At 39.5% G+C, this 23,596-nt stretch overlaps 2 protein-coding genes and 1 pseudogene across 5 annotated transcripts in view; 1 reads left to right on the top strand and 2 right to left on the bottom strand.

Annotated features, from left to right (window-relative positions):
- The window catches only part of LOC144660023 (uncharacterized), a 101,546-nt pseudogene that overhangs the window by 38,708 nt on the left and 39,242 nt on the right, over window positions 1-23,596 (top strand). The gene's annotated exons all lie outside the window — the stretch shown is intronic.
- On the bottom strand, window positions 1,741-7,453 carry LOC144661504 (uncharacterized). Its single transcript, XM_078522285.1, has 6 exons — window positions 7,373-7,453; window positions 5,451-5,797; window positions 4,828-4,880; window positions 4,150-4,273; window positions 3,383-3,631; window positions 1,741-2,716 (listed from the first exon to the last, which is right to left on the bottom strand). Exons 2-6 carry the CDS (start codon window positions 5,739-5,741, stop codon window positions 2,597-2,599), a joined length of 837 nt encoding a protein of 278 aa, XP_078378411.1. The 5' UTR covers window positions 5,742-5,797; window positions 7,373-7,453; the 3' UTR covers window positions 1,741-2,596.
- On the bottom strand, window positions 8,023-22,123 carry LOC144659654 (uncharacterized). 3 transcript variants are annotated; one of them, XR_013571940.1, is made up of 6 exons: window positions 19,175-19,343; window positions 18,744-18,869; window positions 11,406-11,772; window positions 10,723-10,787; window positions 8,391-10,417; window positions 8,023-8,360 (listed from the first exon to the last, which is right to left on the bottom strand). XR_013571940.1 is itself a non-coding variant. In XM_078520140.1 (5 exons), exons 3-5 carry the CDS (start codon window positions 11,763-11,765, stop codon window positions 10,060-10,062), a joined length of 783 nt encoding a protein of 260 aa, XP_078376266.1. In that variant the 5' UTR covers window positions 11,766-11,772; window positions 18,744-18,869; window positions 21,944-22,123; the 3' UTR covers window positions 8,023-10,059. The 3 variants fall into 3 exon arrangements, 2 of the variants coding, with proteins under 2 accessions (XP_078376266.1, XP_078376265.1); XM_078520140.1 differs by lacking the exon at window positions 19,175-19,343 and adding an exon at window positions 21,944-22,123 and having other exon boundaries at window positions 8,023-10,417; XM_078520139.1 differs by having other exon boundaries at window positions 8,023-10,417.

The raw sequence follows: 23,596 nt of genomic DNA on the forward strand, positions 1-23,596 counted from the left end.
TTCTAAAAATATTTTTTGGAATCAAATACTAAAAGAAAATGAGAAATCGATCTGGTTCTGGAAATTGATGACAAATTGTTTCTGGCTTAGAGCTTGGGTCGATTCATAATTGTGATTATGATTGTTGTTTTTTTTATTGTTTGCCCCATTTTATAGTTTTCTTTTTAATTTTCATTAAAATGGTTGGCAGGGGATCCCAGCAAGTGTTATCAAACTTTTCTTTTTTTATTATTATTCATTTATATAATTTTTTTGCGCGCGCTGGTGAACTACTAAATTATTCTAATCACCCATTATTGTAAACATATACTTCTAAATGCACCAAATATGGAAAAAGAATACAGTTGGAAAACTGGAGTTTCCAGTTATGATTCTCACATGCGACGCAAATGCCAGTGACGTTCACACGTAAAACGCAAACGCAATTCACGCAGAGAACGTAACGCAAACCCAGTTGAAGTCTTCTTCCAGGTTGGCAGACAAGTCATTTTTTGCTTGCATTTACAAATGCAAGCGCAAGCCAGGCGCATGAAAATGGACAATTATACTAATTATCCATTCCTTGCGCCTGCATTTGCACTTGCATTTGTGCTTGCGTTAGAGTTGCGCTAGCTTACACGTGTTTTTCCTTGCATTTGCTCGAATTTGCGACCCGGGATTTGCGTGCCTTTAGTGTTAGTTTAGCGTGACTAGCCATTTTAGAACCCAGTCCTAGAGAGTACTAGGGAAGACGTCAGACATGTCTGAAGTAAGTTATAATTCATTTTTCTATTCATGAAAAGTTTAGTAGGAATAAAGTTGTTGTTTTAATTATTTAATCTTTGATTTCCGGCTGAACCACCCTGGCTTAGCGCAACAAGAGTAAACAGGTTTATCAGGCTGCCGTTGCTTTGCATAACACGTCTGCTTTGTTCACAACTCAATATAATAGCCACAACAAAAATCTATATTAATACTGAAACTTCAACATGGTAGATGATTATTTTAACTATATCAGTAGAGATATAACAATTAGTTAGGCTATAGGATGCGCCGAGATTTTCATAGTTTTCGGAGATGCTTGAAACTATTTGAGACCCCGTTAGCACAGCACAGCAAAGCAAAAATTGAGTTTTATGGAACGATTTTTTTCGTGATTGTAAATATAAAAAGATTTCCGGCTTTAGGAGGATGTCAGTGCGCTGCACGCGACAAGTTTTGTCTTTGTAGTCAAGCTGAAGAGGATGAAAACGGGCCTGATTATGAAGGGTTTTACAAGAATCGACAAGAAGAACACTTTCCAGTACGGAAAGAATTACGGTCGGATCAGAAAGATACTCAAGAACGCTGCGTTAAACAGAAAACTGAAGATTTACCCGGCTATTCTTTGCTTATGTCTCAGTATTCCAGCAGTGTCATTGCCCGGACATTAACCGGCTAACGTATTTATCCTGGGGGTGGGACATTTGAAATTTTATCACTGTCAGTACTGTCCGGACACCGGGCATTTGCCTACCCCCGGGACGACCCCGGCCATTTGACACCCGAGTGGTTTTGGTCTCGCACGTGGCAGAAAACGCGAACATGTCCTCTAAGGAAGCCTTTGATTCGTTACCAACAAGGGTCCATCCCCGGGATATTTGGCCCACTTATTTGTCCCCACCCTTGGAGTTTCCCATTTTTTCTAACAAAAAAAAAAAGCAAATGCGATGCCTGGGAGTTGACCTGGGCCCAGGCCCGAAGGGGAGTCGATAGGCACTGCTGAAATTGACTGATGCAGTTTTTTTCTGGGGATAGGAAAAATGGGTCTAAATGTAGTCTTGTCGCCAAAGCCAACGTATATTTGGTACAAGTGTAAATTAAAGTATCGCGGCTTCTGGGAACTAACTAGTTGCACAGAAAAAAAACATGCTGGATATAAATCCCAAACTTACCATGCAGCAACTTTTTTTTTTGGATTGTGCGCGCCCCTCCCTGCACCCATTGTATTTTGTTGCCACCATGTGTCTGTGTTTACACCTATCCCCTTACCCTCCGGAACTATTTACAACAAAGAACAAATACATCAGTGATTTTTAAGAGGGTTATAAGTTCAAATTAAATCCTAAGATCAAATTGTAATCGTAAAATAATCCCAGCTCCACTCGGTAAAAGTCAAGTCTCATGAACATAAACATTCTCAAAATGGCGTCCATCAAGTCGCACGGAGTAACGTTGGTAATTCAAATTCTCGTTCATTTCCTTAAAGGGACTGAAACATAAACATAAACGTTAAACGCAGGATGATCCAATAATGCAATCTTGGTAGAGAGTTTAAGTGATGTTAAAAAGTCTTTTAAAAATGTAACCAAACACTTTAAAAAGTAATTAATAATAAACTTCCGTATTTGTTGTAACTTAGCTCCTTTGATATTTTTTCTTTTTCGTTTTTTTCTTTTTTTAACATAACACTTGTCTTTTAAGTCTCACGTCCTAAACTGAAACTGTAACAATACTTTGAGCATCGCCTCGTTTTTTATTATAAACCCCAGGTGTGCACGTCGAGGTCTAAAGGCCCATCAGCCTTTTCGATCGTTTCAAGTTTCCCGTTGGCGGGAAAACTGGATGAACGAGTTTTTCAGGAAGGAGAGCACTTGGGTGCGGTTGGTTGTGCTGTGCGCCTCGGTTGAACGTTTTCCTGGCGAGGTGGCTGTATAGAGGACAGGTGACCCATTCGTTCACTTAATAACGACGAGTGCTAAAAGAGATTGAAAGAGAATCGTTAACACACTGACAAGGGAACTGTTAAATGAGTTACGTTAAAATGATTTTTTTCTTTATCGCAGGGCCTTGACGAAGTATGTCATTTCTTCTTTGTTTCTTTTTTATACCCTTTTTTGGATCCTTGATCCCAAAACTGACTTCAGTAAGTCATGATCCCTGATCCAAAAAAACTGCAATGCTCCTGTTTAAGAAAATGACCCCGTTTTGGCCCCGAATTTCGGCTCTGTGCCATGATCCCATCGTTGCGATCCCTGATTTTACATGCCTCGTTACGACCCCATTATTTATCAACGTCTATCAATTTTCAGTCCAATCACTCATGCACTCACGCACTCAGTCACCCAATCAATCAATCAATCAATCAATCAATCCTTCATTTCATTCGGTCGGCAATACCCCTAGCCTGTTCCAGGCTCTCGGTAGTTATGGGAGAGCGAATAACGCGCGCGGGTGAGCGAGGAAAAAATGAGGCTCCTTCGTCCCCCTCGTTTTTTCCTCCCTCGCCCGCGTTTTTCGCTTTCCCTTTCAACTACCGAGAGCCTGGAACAGGCTACAATACCCCTATCATAAGAAACACTAACTGTAAACAACTTTCCAGGTACGCCACAAAATTTAAAAAATTGAAATAAATGGTATTTACTGGTTGGCAGGTCTGTATATCCCTCCACATCACAAGCTCTTTCGTGATATCAACTCCCTGCTGCGCAAGCTCAGCGAGGGGCAGTAACACATCACCAATAACCTTCTGCCTGGAGTATTCATCATATCCCATCACACAAAACTGCAACGTCTGCAGCTGTAGTTCTTCGTAGCTCATCTCGATCTCAAAAGACCTGTGTCTACGGCGCCGGCGGCGAGACATCAAACGTAATCGCTGCTTCGTTTCCTCCTGAACAAAAAATGGTAAAAAAACCCTCCTTTTTAATACTGTTAAAACTTTCCTAGCCTTTTGCTGTTTCAAACCACAAACACAATTTCCCTTGCTAATCTGTTTAAGATTAAAAATCTCGAAGCAGAAGTGGCGGAAGGTTTTTAGAATAATCACCTAGCGAAGTAATGCAAAACCAAAGCAAATACGAATTACTTTTGACACTCAAGTAAAAACTACCTTATCTCATGACATATCAAATCCTTTCTTAGGATATGCGACGTTACCTTTAGGTATTCAAAGGAGTACCTTTTCAGAAAAGTCTCAAAAGGGTAACAATTTCTCTAAGATAGTATATAAAAGCGTAACGACTAAATTTTTCAGGTCCACATTCCGTCACTAAGCTCTCTAACATTTTTTATTTATCTGTCGAAGCCCAACATTCAATCGTTTGTTTTTGTCTGAGCACTACCTCATTGTGTCCTTGTTTCTAATAGTAACACTAAACAACTGTAAGGTATTGCCCGCCCCTTTCTAACCTGTTGAGTGAGCTGAACGTTGGCAAACAAGAACACAGAGGAATTGTTCCCGCAGAACTCTTCGTCAAGACTGTCCACATCAGAAAGGTTCGCTGTCTCCAGTAGTTGAACTTCCAGGATGCCGCTGAAACAGTGACATTCATAATAAGAAAAGTTGAAACGGTCTTGGAATCATTGTCGTGAATCTAAGAAAGAACCAATCAGGGTTGTGTCCTCCGGGGTTTTATTTTTTTTTTTTTTTTTTTTTGGGTCCTGACCGAATTTATTTTAGCAAGAGAGGATAAATTTTAGCCAATCAGAACTCGAACTTTAGCACTAAATCGTGTAACCGCGGCAAGCGCGGGAAAACATGTGACCGGCGACAAGCGCGCGTGTCCGGCAGGAAGCGCGGGAAAGTCACGCGAATAAAATCAGGATTGGTTTTGTTTTTGACCGGATTGGATGGTAAAACAATATCTTCACTGTGATTAACTCCTATTGGTAAGAGCAATGTGATACGAGTTCTAGAAGAAACCAGACAGTTCAACAAACGTTTCAGTGACTAAACGAAAGATTTTTTTTCCAATTTAGTAAGTTATTTGAATACTACTCTGGTAGTGACCTTGATTGATCTAGAAAGAGAACGTTGTCAAGAGAAGTATCATACAGTAACAGTAGAGAAGGAAGACAGCGACTTACCTAGCTTTGTGATATTGAACTGAAAACTTGAGCTTCGGGACTTGATCTCGATTCTACAAAAAAAGGGTAAAACATGGACCACGAACGAAGGCAGAGTCACGTAGCTCGAAATAATACTGAAAAAACGTACAGTGATTTTTCCTATCCTATGCAACAACAACAACTTTATTTAAGTGTCTGGTCTTCTAGCTGGCCATAAGGCCTACTAATCGAAACTGTACAACATTTTTTAGATTGTAATAAGAAGTTACCCACCGCACTTTCCATTTGTACGAAGAAACCAGTTTTTCCGGTGAAAAATAAAACGGAACGGTCCTTTCCACTGGAAAATTTTCGGAAAATGGAATACCTTCAGAGGTATTCCTCTTTTCTCGTTTCTATCGGAATGCTTGGAATACCACTGTTCACCATTTTACTTTTTCGCACTATTACCATGCTCCTCGATAAAATATGCGGATGTTCCGGTGGGAAATGAAATGAAAGAGACCTTTCCACAGAAATGTTTCCAAATGGTTTACACTCGTCTCGTACCATTGTGTTTGCTGAAAAATTCTACTTCTTTATTTGCTGGAAAATTCTCACCAGTTTCTCCACACAGATGGAAAGCGCTTCCAGTCACGTACCACTTTTACTCGCCGCGCTTTCGGTGTAGAGAAGGTGATTGGCATCATTAGGCTAGGCGAGGGTTGTATCTCGATACCGATAAGGTCGCCTACTTTCCCTGGGACCCAGAATGGCGTGCTCTCAATCACAGGGATTCTCATCTGCCTCAGCTCTGCTGAAGTCGGTTCACGGCGACGCTTCTTCAAGAATCTACCTTGCAGTCTCTTCCAGATGAGGAGAAACGAGGTTAAGCATCCAAACAGAACGAACAGCACCACAAAAGGAATGACGTAAGCAATCACCGTACTCATCACCGCGACAGGGGACTGGGAACAACTTTGTTGCCTTGCCTTGGCGACGTGAGAATCTGGTGACGACAAGATAAAAGGCCTCACAGTGACGCGTGTTCAAGATGCCATAACGTTGCCACGCAACAAAACTGCTAATTATTTTTAACATCTTTTTGTCAACTTCCTGTTTATTTCGAATTACTCCCGCCTATACGGATTATAGCTCGTCATCTCCTCCCCCATTCGCCGCCCCACCAACTCTTCTTAGATTTTGATTGGTCCGATCAAACGAAACTTATATGAAGCTGCCAAAAAGCGATAGAAAAAAATTGATCAAAAACTTGATCGGCAGCAAATGCAGCGTGCATCGCTGTTTAGCTCCCGCTAAACAATCGAACATTTTCTTCCAATAATATCGCGTTGGATAAACATGTCTGATCGTTTAGCCGACCCCAATTCGAACATTTTCATCCGTAATTTTACCGTCGAACTTGTGGATAAAGTTGTTTGCCAACAGTTTAAACGGGTTTACATGTAATTGCCGGCCATATCTGCCTGCGAGCGGCGGTTTTTTTTTTAGCGCCCAACCGCCAGCTACGCAGGCTGCCATATCAAACATCGCCGTCAAAGAAATGACTGATTTTTGGCCGGGTTGTTGCTAAGCAACTGGAAGAAGCGATAACTTGTACAAGGGAAATCTTTAAGGACTGCCAAAATCTCACTTGTTCCTTGGATGCCCTGGGTGGGCATGATGAAACGGGGAGAAGGCGCTGGTCGACTGAAACGAAGCCAAGCCTCTGATTCGAAATTGAACAAGCAGTTTTCGTGCAGAAATGTGACAGGCAACAGGTGCAATCATACACGCAATCAGGAGTTGTTATGGAAGTTCCGATGCAATACGCAACGATCTCTCACGTATAGGGAAGTTAATAACAGACCAAGTCCAGCTTGAATGTAACATGATTAATTTTATGCCACAAACTTTGTGTTTTCACGGAAAATCAATACTGATAAATAAAGCGGAAAAAATATAAAACACCAAAAAATTTAAACTAAAATTTCTTCGAGAGCTGTTATAGTAAATTTCTCGTGGGATTTTTTGCGCACTAAAGACTCAGTAATGCGGGCAACCTTTTCTTTCAACTTGTTTCGTAACAATGTTGCATTGCAAGTTGCAAAGTGTTGTTGCGCGTCCTTTTACCCGTATTGTAAGTTGCGGCAACGTGTTGCACAAAAATGAACTGATTTCTACTGACACGGTAGGTAATACGCGCAAACACTTTACAACTTGCAATGCAGCAATGTTGCGAGACAAATTGAAAGAAAATGTTGCCCGTATTTCTGGACGTTTATAATAAGCGAATGCGCCGCATTATTCAATTGAACGTGTTTTGTAGAAACTAATCTTATTCTTTTTTCATGCTTTTTAACTGTGGAGAGGTTTCCTAACCTAATTGGCGATAGTGACACGTGTACTGTATCGATATAAAAGCGGTTTTTTTGTCGTAATAGCGAAAATAATTCCAAGGTGTTTATAAAATTCAACAAGTTATTTATTGCAACAAGCAATATTCGCTCTTGGGCAACATGCCGCTTGATATAAAAGCTTTAACAAAAGGACAAAAAAAATACATAAAACACTTGTCACTAACCTGTGATTTCCACCAAGAAATTTCACGGCTGATACCAGAAAAATTCCATTGTAAAAAGGTGTTGTTTTAGAGAAAGACTTTTGCCAACAACGTGGTCGCCTAAAGAACGAAGTTTTTACAAGTTTGCACGTGAATATGTTCTTCGACATACACAAATATGATTGGTGCAATTTTGCGTGATTAGCATAACAGTGGCTTCCATATGATCTTGTCGCGAGGGTCTGTTTATAAAGCCTGGTTCTCATATGATCTCTGTCGCTTCTGTCGCTTCTGTCGCTTCAAAAAGTTTGCTTGCTACAATCACCTCAGACTTTGCAAACGACAGAAGCGACAGAGACGATCGGGGCGATCATATGAGAACCAGCCTTTAGCAGATCGTGGTTTACAGAATCCGTGGCTTTGCCATCCTCGGAGACCCAGGGGCAGCTAGTGGAGCGAAACGAAGGAAAACCGGGCAGAAATCTTAGCGACGAAAGTTTTCAAACACGGCACGATCTTGAAAACGTTCGTCGCTACGATTTCTGCCCGGTTTATTCCTTCGTTTCGCCCCACTAAGACCCACTAACTGCCCCTGGTTCTCCGAGGATGTGGCTTTGCACAAGCAACTTGGAAGTTATAATCGATGTAAAATAAACTCCAGGATAAAAATACAAGTTTTGCATTTTTTTATTCAACAAAAATAAGAACTCCTTAATAACTGTAAACAACTTCGTCGCGTTTTACGCGCGAAATATTTTGATAACTGTCTATTTGATAGACGAAAGGCCCGGCAAAACGAGGAAACAAGTTCCGTTTGCCATGGTTTCATGCTGCGCAGAAACGCCGAATGTTTCTGCCGTGTAGCAGAAGCATATTAATTTTGTTCTTCTTGGAGACAAAATTTGACACTGGAAACAATGCTTCCCGTATGGCGATAGGCCTAGACACAAATATCCCAAAAAATGCTCTAAAAATCCATCCGAAAATTCCCAGTTTTTTCCCTACAAAACTCTCAAAAAATCCCTAAATATCCCCAAACTTTTCTAAAAATCCGTAAATAACCCAAAATTTTCTCAGCTCCGTGTGCTCCGCCATGTTTGAAACTTAATTCCCTTGGAATGATGGGGTGCATTAGAGATAGGAAACACCACTGTACAATTGGATTGCAGTCTAGTAGTCACCAATTAGTAAAGAATGTGACAAAATTATCATTTCATAGGAATTTTAAATAACGCGGCAAAGAAAATAGAACAAATTTTCTTCCAAATCATCTAAAAATTCCCCAAAAATCCCATTCTATCTAAAAATCCCTGAAATTCCTAAAAATCTCCTGATGCTCTACAAATCCTAAAAAAAAATCCGGCTTTTTGTGTCTAGGCCTATATGGCAAAACTGAGAAACATGCGCGCTACGAGTGTTTCTGGAAACATGTTTCCTCGTCTTGCCAGGCCTTAAAAGTTGTTCTTCCTGTTATAAAACTCACGATTCTGTTTCTATTTTTTAAATGATTAAATATCTTCAATATTTTAAGGTATTGCACAAGTGAAAAAGAAATTTTCCAATGACTTACGAGAGCAATCGCTCGTTTGGCTTATCTTTTCGCAAGATTTTGCGCTGCATGAAACACGTGCCCAGTATACGGAACAACCGTTCATGCTGTCTGAAATTCTCAATCCTTAATGAACTTTTTGTAAAGAACTCTTCTTACTAACATAAGACAAAAATCCAAAGTTACAACTTTTAGGAAGCACGCTTTCCAAAAGAGTTCAAAAGTAATTCGTAAAATTATGAAACCCTTGCTGTGACCTCTTACTAGTCAGAACAAAGGTTTTTCTCTAGCCAATCGTGCGTAAGTGTCAAAATTAATAGAAAGTTTTACTCTTCGACGCCGGTTAGCCGTTTCTCGTTCATCAGTTACGCGCGCTTGTCACCAGTTACGTGATGATTCCCGCCCTTTTCAGTGGCTTTTCACCGTTACACGATGATCAGCAGCGCTTGCCACTGGTCACGCGTTCTTCCATCCTCGACATTTTACCCTCGACCCTCGACAAAAACCTACACTCGTGTTGATTGGCTTGTTGCAAAAAATGTCGCGAAGTGATTGACGTCCTGTACGACAGTTATTGGAAAACCGCTCTAATTGATATAAGGTATAACTGCACTTTGACATCTGACAAAAATAAATCTGAAAACAAGCAAGTCATTAATGTACAACGTATTTACAACGCGGTATGCAAACATAACGGTGTGTTTGGGAGAACCAGAAAGTTTGCGCCAAACCGCCACACTGATTACTGTTGAGTTCTCCCAAACTTTGCGTCACTTGCTTCCAACTATGAACATGAGGTGTTCGTTGACTGTCATTTGTACAAAGCACGTGAAAAGTGCATGTCACGCACGTGTTTCTCTACTTTTGGTCATAATTACTCTCGACTTCGGATTATTGCATAAAAGTGTTCGGTAGAGTGAACCCCGTGACACATTTTGACCAATGACGAGGCAGGAAAATTCTGTATTAGATTCTTAGATTAGTGAACATCCGTACACCACCACAAATGATAGAAACTAGGGAGCTACATATTTCTCATGAAGGCTGGTTGAAAAGGGAGATCACTGGACCGGGAAGAATAATAACTAATAACTATCCTTTACAAAAACCTATGTACAAACATGTTTCACATGAAAAATAAACAGACCTCTGTAGACACTCATTCTTTTCGAGGTCTGGAAATATAAACACATAGAGACACTTCTCTTAAAATGTTAAATCCGTGCGTCCCTAATTCTGCCAAATGAACACTGACTTCACCAACAGGCTTGTATCGTGACATGCAGTCATAGTCAAGGATTTGAAACAGTAGCCTCTGTTGTTGTAGCTCTTGGTATTCGATGTCAAACTCGTAAGACTCGTTGAAGACTGGGTTCGACGTTTCTCTATGCACTTTGGAAATGTAAACTCGTTTGCGGCTTGGCACGAGTTGAGTTTTGACAAACACGTCCAGGAATTCCTCGTCATCTTTTAGCGGTAAGTCCTGGGCACTAACAAGCTTGACAAGCAGGACAGACCTACGAGAAAAACAGTTGAAACCGCTTTAACTGTCCTAAAGATTTGCTCAAAATTAAAATTAAAGAATTGAAGGAAATTCTCCCAGGATCTATAAGGCCCCCCCGGGGGTTTAATGGAACAAAGCAACATGACCATAAAATAATCAGGGGAAAAAAAAAAAAAAAGGAAATAGGGGCGGGGACACGGGAAAAAATTGTTTTTTTTTTTTTTTTTAGGGAAAAAAACAAAAAAAATCTTAATATTTTTTTTTCATAGCATAACAGTGTTTCTTCATTTTTACACAAGAAAACCAAACTTAACTTACGATTTTGATGCATACTGATAGTGATAATGAAGAGTAAAGGTTAGTCGTCCTCGTCCACCTTGTTCCTGGTACAAATCAAACACAAAGCAAGTGAGAGAACAAGTCGGTATCATGTCGAGGCGACGTGGCCTAGTGGTAAGGGTGCTGGACTTAAAATCAGGAGCCCCCGGGTGCAAATCCTCCTCCCTACGCTAGACAGATTTGTGTTTCTGTGGTCCCAAATTCAACATCAACATCACCAGGCTTTGTGAATAGCCAACTGGTCAGCCTATTTACTATAATCGTTTGTTGCTTTATTCAATGGCCACAATATAAACTTCTGCGACACCAGTAATCGTGTTCACCCTTTAAGCTGTGGTGTTTCATGCATTTAGTTCCGAGCCACTTCGAGATAAAATACATGTTACGAAAAGTTATCACGCAGTTCAGAGTTTTGTTGTAAGGCTGGTTGCAAGAGAGTGTTACACAGGTCATTCCTCTAGCAACTTGTCTTGCAATGGCGTGAAAACATAAGCCTTCAAATTGCAAAGAAGGGGTTAGGGACAAAATTTTCAGTTTTTTAATAATCAGCTTCGAGATCCATGAAGATGCGCACGAGTTTTATTCGCGCGCGCGAGGGCGCAAGAAAGAATCGCGTGAGTAAGCGAGTGGCTTGAGGATAACAAAAAAAACATCTTACAAACCTTTGTTTGTTCCGGTACTGCAGGTTGAACCATTGTAGCCTGCATCATTGGCAAGCTTGTCTTCTTTTTCGGAAGCCATAAACTTTTAATCTCTCTTCTTTTCTCTTTCTTTTTAATTTTAGCGAGTTTTTCCTCCTTATCTTTGGACGCAGCCCTCTCTCTGGCCGGCGAGTACAATCTTTTCTTGGATTGTCCCGGGCTATCTGAAGTGAGTTCTATTCTCGGGGGGCACAATCCTGTTGTTTCCGCATCGATTTTTCGTTCCGCGGTTTTCTTAAAGATTCTAAATGCTAAATACGCGAGGATGGCAATTACAGATGAACCGGCGATTATGGAGACAGCCAAAACATATCCTTGCATCTTTCAGCTGAAAGAACATAAAACAATAAAAAATTGTTACAACTCGCCAGTTTCTTGGTCCTTGGAGGCAAAAGATTTCAGCAAGAGGGACCTGAAGGGGTAAAATGGGGATCGGGATTTGGGCAAATTTTCACTGGGAAAATGGGATTTGGGTCACTGGGACTGGGAATCACAAACAAAAAAATTGGAGTGGGACTGGGACTGGGATTTGGAAAATCGGGATCACAATAGGCTGAGAAATGGGACTTGTGCATAATTTGGCTGGGAAATGGGATTTTATATCCCCCTTCAGGACCCTCCAGAAGCATTGCGGGATCTGAAAAACGATTTCAGTTGAAACTCCTCAGTTTTGCAATTTGATTCCGTCTTCTGGTGCAAGTACTAGTTCTAAAGCTTCTGTGCTCTTAAGATTAATGAGCCAGCCGTCTCCATTTTTCTTGGTCAGCACGGCTGCTTAGTAACACAATGTGCACCCAGAAGTTTATAATGCGGATTGTTTTTTTGTTCATAAGTTGTCATGATTTACCATCAAGGGGGCGGGGCAAAGAGGGAGGCGGGGGTTGGGGGATATTAAAAAACTCCCAAACGGAAGGCTTTCTTTTGTGGTATTATTTGTTGGTAGATTATAACAAAAGACAGTCTTTTGACACGATACTACACAGAACACGTAATTACTGGACACAACAATGTCTAGAAAGCTCAGGGCTAACAATAACGCGAAGAAAGGAAGAAAGGGTTCAGAGACCAATTGTTTTTACTTTTTCAGTGTGAAAATCGACGCAACTTAGTTCAAAAGAAACGAAATCTGTAGCTTTGATGGTCTGCTAGGCCCATAAATTATAAATTATTTTAAAGCCTCTAAGTCGAGTTATATAAATATTCTAGTTCATGATTTGTTTACAACTGATCAAACAGAATATGTGACAAACACTTGCAGTTTGCCTGTACGAAGGAAGAGCGTTTATACGAATTGAAATCCTTTGAATATAAACGTCATTTTTAGGAGAGACTGAAAATGACTTATTCATTTGCTGCTATTATCAAGTTAAATTCGTATCATTATTAGCGTTTGTGCGGCACTGCATCCAATTGAAGTTCATAATTGAGAGAATTGAAAATGGGAAAGAAATCGTTAAAATTGTACAATTGATATTGTAAATGTGTAAATGTCTGGTGTGTATAAACTAACCTGGCTCAAGGAAGTATGACAATCTTTCTGCTGAATATTACAAGCATTTCAGCGAAGTGCTCTCGAGGAACAGACAAAAAGTCTTGCTATTTTAAATTGCAGCTGAAACAATACTTCATAATAATTGTTCCTATGTAAATCGGTTAACATGTTATAGTTCCCACTGCATCACTTAACAAGTTGGGGTGTTTAATTTCGATTGAAGAAGACAAAGCAAAAGATGTTTCGTATTGTTCACTGAGCAAATGCGAGCTTCATTCTCTAAGGAACTTTTTTTTATTATCGATTTATTAGGATTTTGATACACTTTTCTGAAGTACTCTCGAATAGAGTGCAGACCACTTAAACATACAACAATTCTTATTATTTTTATTGCAATGCCAACTCAATCCCAGCTAAAACAATAATGTTAGTAACTAACTTTTGATTTATGCTAATTAACTATTAGCACCTTGCATTGATGTTGAGACAAAAATTAAAATCTAAATATACTGCCTTGATAGAATACAAAGATTTGATGTAAAAAGATTAGTTTGCCAGTCAACTCAAATGTGATCTTAATCTTTCCTAGACTATGTATGACATACAATATGACTAACACTTTGTACTTTAATTTCGACTGTACTTACAAACTGCAAGAAAAAGTCATTATTGATTTTGTCCAAATTAACATTTTCGTAGTTTCCATAAAAGACCCAAATATTCCTCCTCAGTAAACACTGCCTCATGTGTAAAGATAATTGCGTCTTTTTCATGTAAACCGTGATTTTTTTTTTATCTCTTCTCGTAATACAACTGTGATCCATACGTCAGTATAAGTTTAACGTTTGAGTGAACCAGCTTAAAATTAAAATAAAACGCTGTAAAAATGTTTAAAAATTCATTAATAAAACATTAAGGTGGCTTAATACAGTTTTGAGAGGGCAAATCAGTCCAACCTTTAACTCTCTTGTACAATCTCCAGAAAAGTTTTTTCTTTCTCTTATCACTGTTTGTTACATCCTAAAACCATCTAATGTGATATTTGGAAAATAAAAATGCTGATAAACAGCTTAAATGGACGGCCGAGTGCTAAAGAGGGGACTGGCACTAGTAGTTAAAACCGCGTTTTTCTCAAAATCTACCCGTACGACCCTACCTCAAAATTTCAGAAATAGGAAATTGGCTTACATTTATCATTCATGCAAAATAATATAAAAATCTGTAAGACAGATTTTTCGAAAAATAGTAAAATGTGATATTTTGCCGATTCCTAAAATAGCTCAAAATCTGTCTTACAGATTTTTTCAAACTTTTGGCTGTAGACGTGGTTCACCCCTTAAATTTAATTGTGAAAGTTTCATTATAGGTTGTACGGTAGGTTTTCGAGAAAATCTTGATCAAAATCTGGCTTTTACGACCTCCGAAGCGAATCAAATTGCGCGTGCGAGCGCGCGCTAATATGACGCCATGCGTCGCGAGCGATAGTGAAAGACAGAATTAAAAACTTCTGTGTCGGTTGTTTATCCACCTTTTTTGTCGTTTTGTTTTCCGTCCCAGGTTTCAAGACCTATCTGAAAGTATTTTTAAGTTTTCTTTTGTATACAAATTTGGTAAAGCGCGGTAAAACAGATGGAACTCTTTTTCGTTTCTGTTTAGAGTTGCTAGCGCCATTTTAGCCCGCGCGAGCAATAATGACGTCAAGCAGAAAATCGTAGCGCGCGCCTTTGAGCCACGTAAAAACCGTATTCGGCCACCTTAAGTTCGGCCCGTAAGAAGGGCACCGTATCGCTAAGACTAATCACTTGCCGCTCTTAAGTCGCCGGCGTAATTAATGCGACAGTTTTGCCGCACAAAACTAAATTGCTAAACCACGCTATTTCAAACGTCGCTCATAAGCTGTACTTAGAGTTCATCATGTTTCATTAAAGTTCATTTCATTTCATTTCATTCTTCGGTTCATGAATGGAACGGCGTTTGAGCTGGCCCCATGGAAAAGAGGCATTATTGATTCAGGGCAAATTAACTTTTAGTGCCTTTTGCTTTGCGGTTAGTTTATCAAGAAATAAAAGATCGATCGCTTAATTTAATCGAAAATATTTCTGAGCCCAGGAGAAATACGTAACTGACTTCCTTTCTCCAACCATCTCCAAGTAACGATCATCTCTGAAGAGATCAGACATGTTGATTGAAAGGAAAAGTAATCGAAAAATGATTAAGCAAGTAATGAGATTTAGGGGGTATAATCAAAAACATTTTAACCGGCTTTGTTCCACGTATATACAGTAATTTATTTCGATATGTGGTCATTTTGTAATCAAGGTGAACATTATTTAAAATATCAAAATAACGATAAGTTAAATTGAGTCACTTCGTGGATTCAAAACATACCATTCTCCGTTTTGTTGATATCGTATTTTACATCATTTTATGCCCAAAATTATTCTGACTAAAACTAGAGTGTTTATTATCAGTAGTGCACGAAGTACACAACCATGTTGGTTATATTGTTACGCAAATAATTCTACCCGGCTTATTACATTGCTTTACGGTTTAAAAAGAGACGAAATGGCTCCACTAAAAAAGATTACACCCAACCTGGCTTATCGATAGATATGAAAAATGGTTTCCAAGCATAAAAACTATACGAAGTGTAGTTAAAAGCTTAAGCCTATTCCAACAGATCAAAGTAAAATTTTAGTTAGTCTAACTCAGTTTAATCCTTTCTTGCTCCTTTATGAATAATTGTTAATTATTCTGATATTTTCAAACCTTGCCAAAATATTATTTTTGAGGTGTTCTTCGAAGTAAAGATAATTTTGTATGCTACAAAATGACTTAAGTTGTAAGAGTGTTTTTTGAAAAATGGGAAGTGTTTTCAACCCAAAATGGTACAAAACATCGACTATAATTGAGAAGGAAGCTAAACGCAAAACTATAGATACAACACCTTAAACCGCGGAGGAGAATGTCTTCAATCTTCCAGGCTTCACCAATACTTTATCGTTCCTTTGAACTCATCGTCCAGTTGGGTCAAATTCCAAAACGTTTCAGCAAGTACTATTTTTCGATTTTTTCAAAGCATTTACTTTTTGGCAACTCCTTTGTCGCGCGCCAAGAAATTTCGCAGAGTAAATTATCTAATGATATTAAATACACTTAATTCTGAGCACAGTCTTGCTGTGCAATTACTTGAAGTAACCGAATTGTAAATTATTTACCAGAACCACTTCACTAAACACTTCTAGTATCACAAAATGAAATTTCTTATTAAAAGAGTTAAGTGGCAGATCAAAATAGTTGATGAATTTTTTTATTCTCATTTCGGGTAAAGAGAAATTAACCTGATATATTATTTCCTAAAAATTTCTGCACATTACCAATTCAATTTCTCATGAAGGCAAGCTTTAAACCTGTTCAACTTAGTAGCCAGGACGCACGGAATGCAATGCAGCGGGAACGCGTTCTCTCGCGCGCCGCCGACACGCAACGCACTTTCAGGCCTTGACGTATTCCAGGGACGAGGCGGGAACCCGTTCGAGTTCTCGCTCGTTTTGCGCGCTGATTACAGTTGAAGCAAACTCTTGCCCAAAACTCTCCGACGGGCTAGCCCTTAGGGCTACGGCTTTTTGTTTATAGAAGTGGGTAGCCCCTGCGCCCTGCTCGCGAACAGAGAATATCATCTGCGCCTTTCAATTTACATGTAAATGTTTCACTCACTTTCCGGTTTTTACCTTTAGTCACCTTTCTGATGGGGGCCTAGAACCTGTGCGGGTTCGACAACCCGTTCCCAGGGTCCCCTATTTTTCCTCCCTCGAGGGAGAGAGAGAGCGAAGAGCCTGGTTACGAGGTTGACGGAGTTTGATAGGAAATTGAAGACGGAATTTCTTATTCGGTCCGCAAATAACAAACATGTTAACACAGCTAAACTAATGTAAAAGCGTGGAACAAAAACAGGAAGTTTGAAGGCACTTCAACTTTGAATATAAAGAATAGATCGGAAATGATAAATTACAACTTTCCGAAAGGCGGAGAATATTATAGTGGTCACGCCAGGGGGAATTTTCCAGTTTTGTTAACGGCGGTTCTTTTTCATATCCCTTAAAGTCTTATTTTTCCTAACTGATCCTGAGACTTCTTTTAATGTTAGGGACTTGGTGGGAAACCGTTAAAATTTTCTTGAGAGTTCCCGCTCGTTTCGCACGCAAATGACAGTTGAAGGAAACTCTTGTCCTGAACTCTAACCAACCCATATTTAATCCCGGCGGTCTTTTCATTCACAGACGTGGGTAGTTCTGCGCACGAACCGAGCTGACTCGTCCCCAGTCGTCTTTCATATAGCACGCGGCAAAGATACAGTCATCATCCCCTGCTCCCCCACCTCGCGCGCGTGCTTCTCAGTTTGCCGCGTGCTATATGAAGACGACTGAGGACGAGTCAGCGAACCGAGCATGTCATCTGCGCCTTTCAATTTACTTGCAGTAAGCTTTTCTCCAAGTTCTTCGCAGAAAGCTGAAAAAGCATTTGATGAGGGACTCTGCCTCGTCCCCAGGCGCCGATTGGCCGGACATTGAGGCGGTCAGGCGGGAAAACAGGGAGCGCGGGGATTGATGGTTAGGGAGCGAGCCGCGGAGCCCCGTCCGCATCAGGCCCAGAACGCCAAGCGAACCGTGCACGTCAGTCCCACAACACCAAGCGAACCGTGCACGACCAAGGACAAGGACGCCTGGGGACGAGGCAGTGAGGGACTAGTACTGGTGCCGTATTCAACACCCCGTTCCCAGGCTCCTCTTTCCTTCCTCCCTCGTGGAAAAGAGGTTGACGGAGGTTGATAGGAAACTGAAGACAGAATTTTTTTTATCCGGTCCTCAAATAACAAGTTTGTAAACACAGCTAAACTAATGTAAAGTGCGTATCAAAAGCAGGACGTTTTAGGGCATCTCACTAAAAGAATAGATCGGAAATGCTAAATTACAACTTTCCGAAACGCGGAAAATGTTATAGAGGTCATGCCATGCGCCAGGGGGGAATTTTCCGGTTTTGATAGTGATTCCTTTTCATATCCCTTAAAATCTTAAAGTTCGATGTCTTATTTCTCCTAGCTGATTCCAATATTTCTTTTCTGTTAGTTCTGAGAATTTTGTGGTAGTGTTACAGACATCTTCATTTTCTACCGATTAACCGAAAACAGAGTTCGTAAAAACAAGTGAAATACAGCAAGAATTACTTGCGATCACAAACTGTTTCCAGAGTTTTCAATGCGGAAAAACGAAGCACAAAATGCTTAATTTTTCATACTATTATTTATTTTGCTTTTCTTATGCAGCATATTGCTCGCGTTTGCAGAGAAAATTAAAACAGCTCAGTTATGCAGTCATCTAGCTGCTATGTTGTTAACCTACTGATCTATTGTTTTCAAAGGCGGAGTAAAATTTATTACATTGTTATCTAGAAAAATCTTTTAGAACAAACTGCGCTTTTAATTAAAGGGCAGGCTGAGTAAAAAAATAAAAAAAAAAGGAAAAAGGAAAAAACGCAAATACAGCACGGAGCCAGGTTAACTTGCTAAACCCTGCAGGATTTAAAAGATTATGATTTACATGAATTCGCAAACACAAATCTCAACATTTTAATTGATCGTAAGTGTGAAAACCGTTTTATTTCATTGGTCACGTGCGGATAAATATTCTTTTACTCGGCTCCTTGAATTAACTTCACAAATTTCCGAAATAAACAGAGGCTAAAATATTCATTAACAAGTTCAAACTAATTATGAGCGACAAAAGCCGGTCGTTGATCAGTTGACTCACCTGACTCTCACAAAAGGCAACTGTGAAGGATTTCAAAATTCCGGTTTCGATCTATAATGTTCAGATTCGGCGTTGATAGCTCCGCCAGATGTGTAAAGAACAAGATTGTTAGGTTTGGTTCCACATCTGCCGAGAATAAAAACAATATACGCAGTGAAAAAGATTATTATCCTTAAAAATACAAATATATTTACATAAATGACCATTGAAAAGTTTAATCAAGCCTTTGAAAAGTACAGATTTCTCTCTTCAAAACCTGAATGCCTAAGCGAGATGTCACGTTTTACTCCGCTACAAAACTTTGGAGAGACATCGGTATAGAAATCACATGACAGTATCGGCAATAACAGGATATTTTCAAACTTAAATATATTTTGCAAAAGCTCATTCAATTCCGTCACATAAAACAACCTAATAATAATTTGACTTACCAATTCTTACAAGGGAATAAACCATTTTGTTTACATCTCTACAACATCAACTTTCACACCATCTTGTAAGCATTTAAACTTTACATGGCGAATCTGAGTGGTATTTGCCACAGAGGATATCAGCTGGATTTTCAAACTTCCCGTTATTTCGAGATTTATACTGATCGGTCAACGGCTTCAAAACATGTTGACATTAATAAGCTAATTTGAATTGCAAAATCTGTAACGTTTTTTCGTAACCTGGCGAATTTAAACAAAGCGCAATTCGTAAACACCAATGAGATTTCGCCCGCAACGCGTGTTGTAACTTGTAGGTCTTTTCAGAATGCGGAAAAAATTATAAAGAACTAGAAAATTCGCCGATGGTAAGCAGATCGCTCTAAGAGGAATAAAAAAACGTAAGTGGAACTGCATAGATTGAAAGGAACTGGCTTGTGCAGTGAGTAAACACAATTAACTACCGATATGAGTCTTTCTATAAAATACTGTGCAATGTACCGCGACTTTAATATCAACCATGTTTGTAATTCCAATCTATTTTTATTCCAGCCCATCATCTTTTTACCATCTAAACATTCTGTTGAGCTTTGATGTACGTTAGAGGTTTTTAAAAGTATTTTTTAAATAAGAATTTGTTAAATGCACTATAAACGAAGTGAAATACGTTATAAAGAATTGAATAGCAACAGGATTTGGCAAAACTGCATTTTCGGCCTAGATTAATCTTTGGCCTGCGGGCAAGATTTTATAATAAACTGACAAAACGATTAAATTTGAAAATTACAACATGGTCGTGAACAAAAGTAACCAAGTGACCAAAAAACAAATTAATCTGCTAGAGAATGATATTTAGATATTCATATATTTTGCAAGCGGCTAAATATTCTACTCGATACTTAGTTTCACAATATAACCAACGGTATAGGGCAATCGTTTGAGGAAGAAAAGTTTTAAAGTTGCAGAAAAAGAAAAAGAAATACAATAAAGCGAGTAAAGAATGTCTTAAACGGTGACTGTAAAAAAAATGATGCGAATACGATGTGAGCGATGATAATTTTTGCGCGCTGCTTAAAAATGTTGTACATAAGCTGAAGATCCTAAATAAGGTCAAATGAGGCCGTGTCGGGCCAGGAATCACGCGATGACATGTTTACTTCAGCAGAACCACGTGCTCTTGACGTTGATCGCTGCGTGTTTGTCTTACATAAAGTACTGTTCTGCTCAAATAAAATACCGCTGATAGCTAGGCCTGGTTCCAAGCACTCAGATTGTAGGGTCGGGTGGCATACCCTTCGAGAGAACAATAGAACAAACAACAGGAACAATGCCCTTAGCTCCAAAAACAATAATAAATGCTACTCTTATCATCTCTTATCCTGATTGGAAAACTGAATAAACACCACAAGCATTTTGTTTCTCACAAGCAGACAATTACAAGTGACGAGATGGAAAAAGTGGCACGCAACGCATGCAAAGGCGATGATTGTCAGAGCGGTTCAGAGCCACGTTAAATTTTCAAAATATTAAGGTGGCTCTGAACCGCTCTGACCGAATTTTTCTTAAACTTTGCCAACTTTTTGGCAAAGTTTAAGGAAAGGCATGCTGTACATACCTCAACAATAAGAAATGGGGAGTCACCCAGCTCATGTTCGAGTTATTAGCACTGAAAGCTAAAATTAATACGGGAGTTTTAAAAGTTTTTTTGTTTCTACGGTAACCACTTATGCCAAGAAAATGATCACAACTTATCGACCAATGATAGGGCAATTGTTTCATACCATTTCTGTAATAGTAGATGATAAAGTGTTTGAGAACTGACCCATCAAAGAATAAAGTCTATAAATTATTGAATGTGTACAGTGCAGCTTAAATTCCCAGAACTTACAATAAAACAAATTATAGTAATCAGCAAAAAGCAATGTTAAATATAAATCACTTTAGTTCACACCTTTGACTTTATAGAGAAGTTTAACAACCCTCACCCCCCCCCCCCTCCCCCTATTTAAGGGAGAGTTGCACGGGTGCGCGCGAGGAGCTTTCTATTTCATTCTGCGTTCTCTCCCCCCAACACCCCCAACTCAGGCCTGACTGTAGCTCATGCACCGTTGTTCCAGAAGCACGCCGTCTGACCGCAATAAAAATAGAAACGTGACCGTAAACTTCATGGCCACGCGAAACTTGATCCCGAAGAAATGTATATAACTAATATGAACTCCGAATTAAAGTAAAATCTAATCGCGCGCGATCAGGGAATGATATGCCACTTGCCTAATGTATCTTCAGTTCTTGTATCTTCGTCGGGCATTTAGCCTATTCCTGTGGTTATTTTATGATTGCATTTGCGATAACAGCAGAGCGAGAGAGTGTTCATGGCATCTTCGACGTTTTCTCTCTAAACAACCTTAAAACGCGAACATTCGAAACATAGTGAAAATGTAATTTTAATACTATAACTTGCGCGCGATTTAAGGCTAGCATTGAAATAAAACAGTTCTTCGACGATTTAACAAACGTACTGAGTAACCAAATCAAATTACGTCAAAAAAGGTTGTCATTTAGTAAAGATTTCTAGAACGCCGAATGGTTAGAAATGTATCGTCGATCGCCTTTGACAACATCAACTACTGAAATAACTCTTATGTAAAAAGTTACGCAGTGAAGGACAACGATTCGTAAACTACGTAATGCTTCAATTGGTGTGTATATACAAGGAAAACTACGTTATATTTGTTTCAACGTGTGAAGGAATTAACAAGAAAGAATACAAACCTCTCTATGAACATAGTTCCGCTCTAGCTTCGGCGGATTCATACAACACGAATTTCATTGGTATCTGTCTTCAGTTAGCGAAAATGTCATCAATTCTTGCTAACTTGAAATCGTCGCACTGTTTTCCTCGAAATAACCACAAGACCGTGGCAGACGGGACAGAATTTAAACACTGCTTCTAGATTGTCGAAGTGCTGTAAAATGAAATACGAGAATAGCGCGTCTAGGATTACAGCGAGAAGCTGTGACGCGGATCATGTAAGGCCATGTAAAAACAAAACATTGATAACTGGCGTGTTTTTTTTCCGCTTCCTCGATCTCAAGATCTAGAAAATAAATGATCATGAAAATAAGCTAGTGCTCAAGAATTCTGTAAAAAGCTTTTGAAATTAGTAATATTTGTTCTTTTATTTGATTGTTTTATTGTTGTTGTTGTTTCTTAGTCTCGTGCAGTGGGAGATTTGGCCTGACTGGCATTTAAAACGGATTACATAAACGTTCAGTTTCATCCGCACACACAATCTAGACTTTTTCTGAAATCCGCTTTTAGATTCAGTAGTCATTATCTGTGGTTAAAATTACTTTTCTGAAATCATTTTATTTCCGAACAAACACAAAGATGAGTTTGACGGGAAAATAAAGGTAACAAAGTGACAGAAAACTTGTCATCAACTTGTTTTGCGAGTATCAACTCCTAGCCTGTGTACAGCCGTCCCGCTTAGCGGGACGGCTGTACACAGGCTAATCAACTCCCACACCGCCCGCCAATAAGAAGACGGTGTCACGCCAAGCCATATTCATCTTTAGAAAATTTCTCTCCCTTTAGCCATTCCAACGGAATAAACGTTTCACCACCCAACGGGCACGGTATGTTCGGCCGTTAAAGTAAGAAACTGTTGAAACGAGATATTGGAAAAATCCTTTTAGCATTCCTAAAATCTTCCTACAGCGCGCGAGCGATAGAGAGCCGAAGGCTGAGTTTGGCGTGGCAAAAAAATCAGCAATGTACTTATGATAAGTTGAAGTGCATTCTTATCCCTCGCCTGGAATGACAAAAATTGTTCTCTCTCCACTCCCTTAGCCTGCGTCGCAGACTGTCTAACCACCGGTATACTTCTATAACAAGGATTTTGTGACGTGTCCGGCTGCAACGCAGGCAACACTCTAGACTTGCCACAAGTCGACCTCACGAGTTTTCACAGTAGTTTTCACAGTAAATAAGCGAGCGAAGCGAGCCTTTTAGGCCGCGAAGCGGTCGTGCGAACAAGAAGGACTTTATTGAAAGTCTAGCAACACTCCCTCGGCTTATTTCCTTTTTCTCGCCCCAGTTCTTCGCGATCGTTTGGGTCGAGAGGACGGCTGAATTTCAGACTATGGTCTACCATATCTACGTTAAGATTTACATCAAACCAACGCAAAGAAACCACGTTATACAAAGTAGAAGTAAATTGTTGTTGAAGGAAGAAGGGAGCCATAATAATTTGTTGGTGTTTTTCCAGTCCACCAGGACAAAACTTACAAAAAACCGGCCTGACTTTTTCAAGTTAAGATTTTATTTCCTGATGGCATTACAATAATATGACTTGTTTATCGCCTCAGTACACTTGCATGGTGATTTTTAACAAAATTGGACCCCTATTTGTAGTTTCCATA

This window comes from Oculina patagonica, chromosome 7, assembly GCF_052425735.1.
Source record: "Oculina patagonica isolate OP01 chromosome 7, crgOcupat, whole genome shotgun sequence".
In the NCBI taxonomy this organism is placed as follows: domain Eukaryota; kingdom Metazoa; phylum Cnidaria; class Anthozoa; order Scleractinia; family Oculinidae; genus Oculina; species Oculina patagonica.

Bases quoted from the DNA above. Each gene is read 5' to 3' on its own strand.
- LOC144659654 (XM_078520140.1), bottom strand. From the start codon at position 11,765: ATGCAAGGATATGTTTTGGCTGTCTCCATAATCGCCGGTTCATCTGTA. The intron at 10,788-11,405 runs GTTTGTAAGATG...GATTTGTACCAG, and splicing joins CAGTACCGGAACAAACAAAG to GAACAAGGTGGACGAGGACG. The intron at 10,418-10,722 runs GTAAGTTAAGTT...TTTTTCTCGTAG, and splicing joins TATCAGTATGCATCAAAATC to GTCTGTCCTGCTTGTCAAGC.
- LOC144661504 (XM_078522285.1), bottom strand. From the start codon at position 5,741: ATGAGTACGGTGATTGCTTACGTCATTCCTTTTGTGGTGCTGTTCGTT. The intron at 4,881-5,450 runs GTACGTGACTGG...CTTTTTTTGTAG, and splicing joins AAGCGCGGCGAGTAAAAGTG to AATCGAGATCAAGTCCCGAA. The intron at 4,274-4,827 runs GTAAGTCGCTGT...TCACTGTTTCAG, and splicing joins GTTCAATATCACAAAGCTAG to CGGCATCCTGGAAGTTCAAC.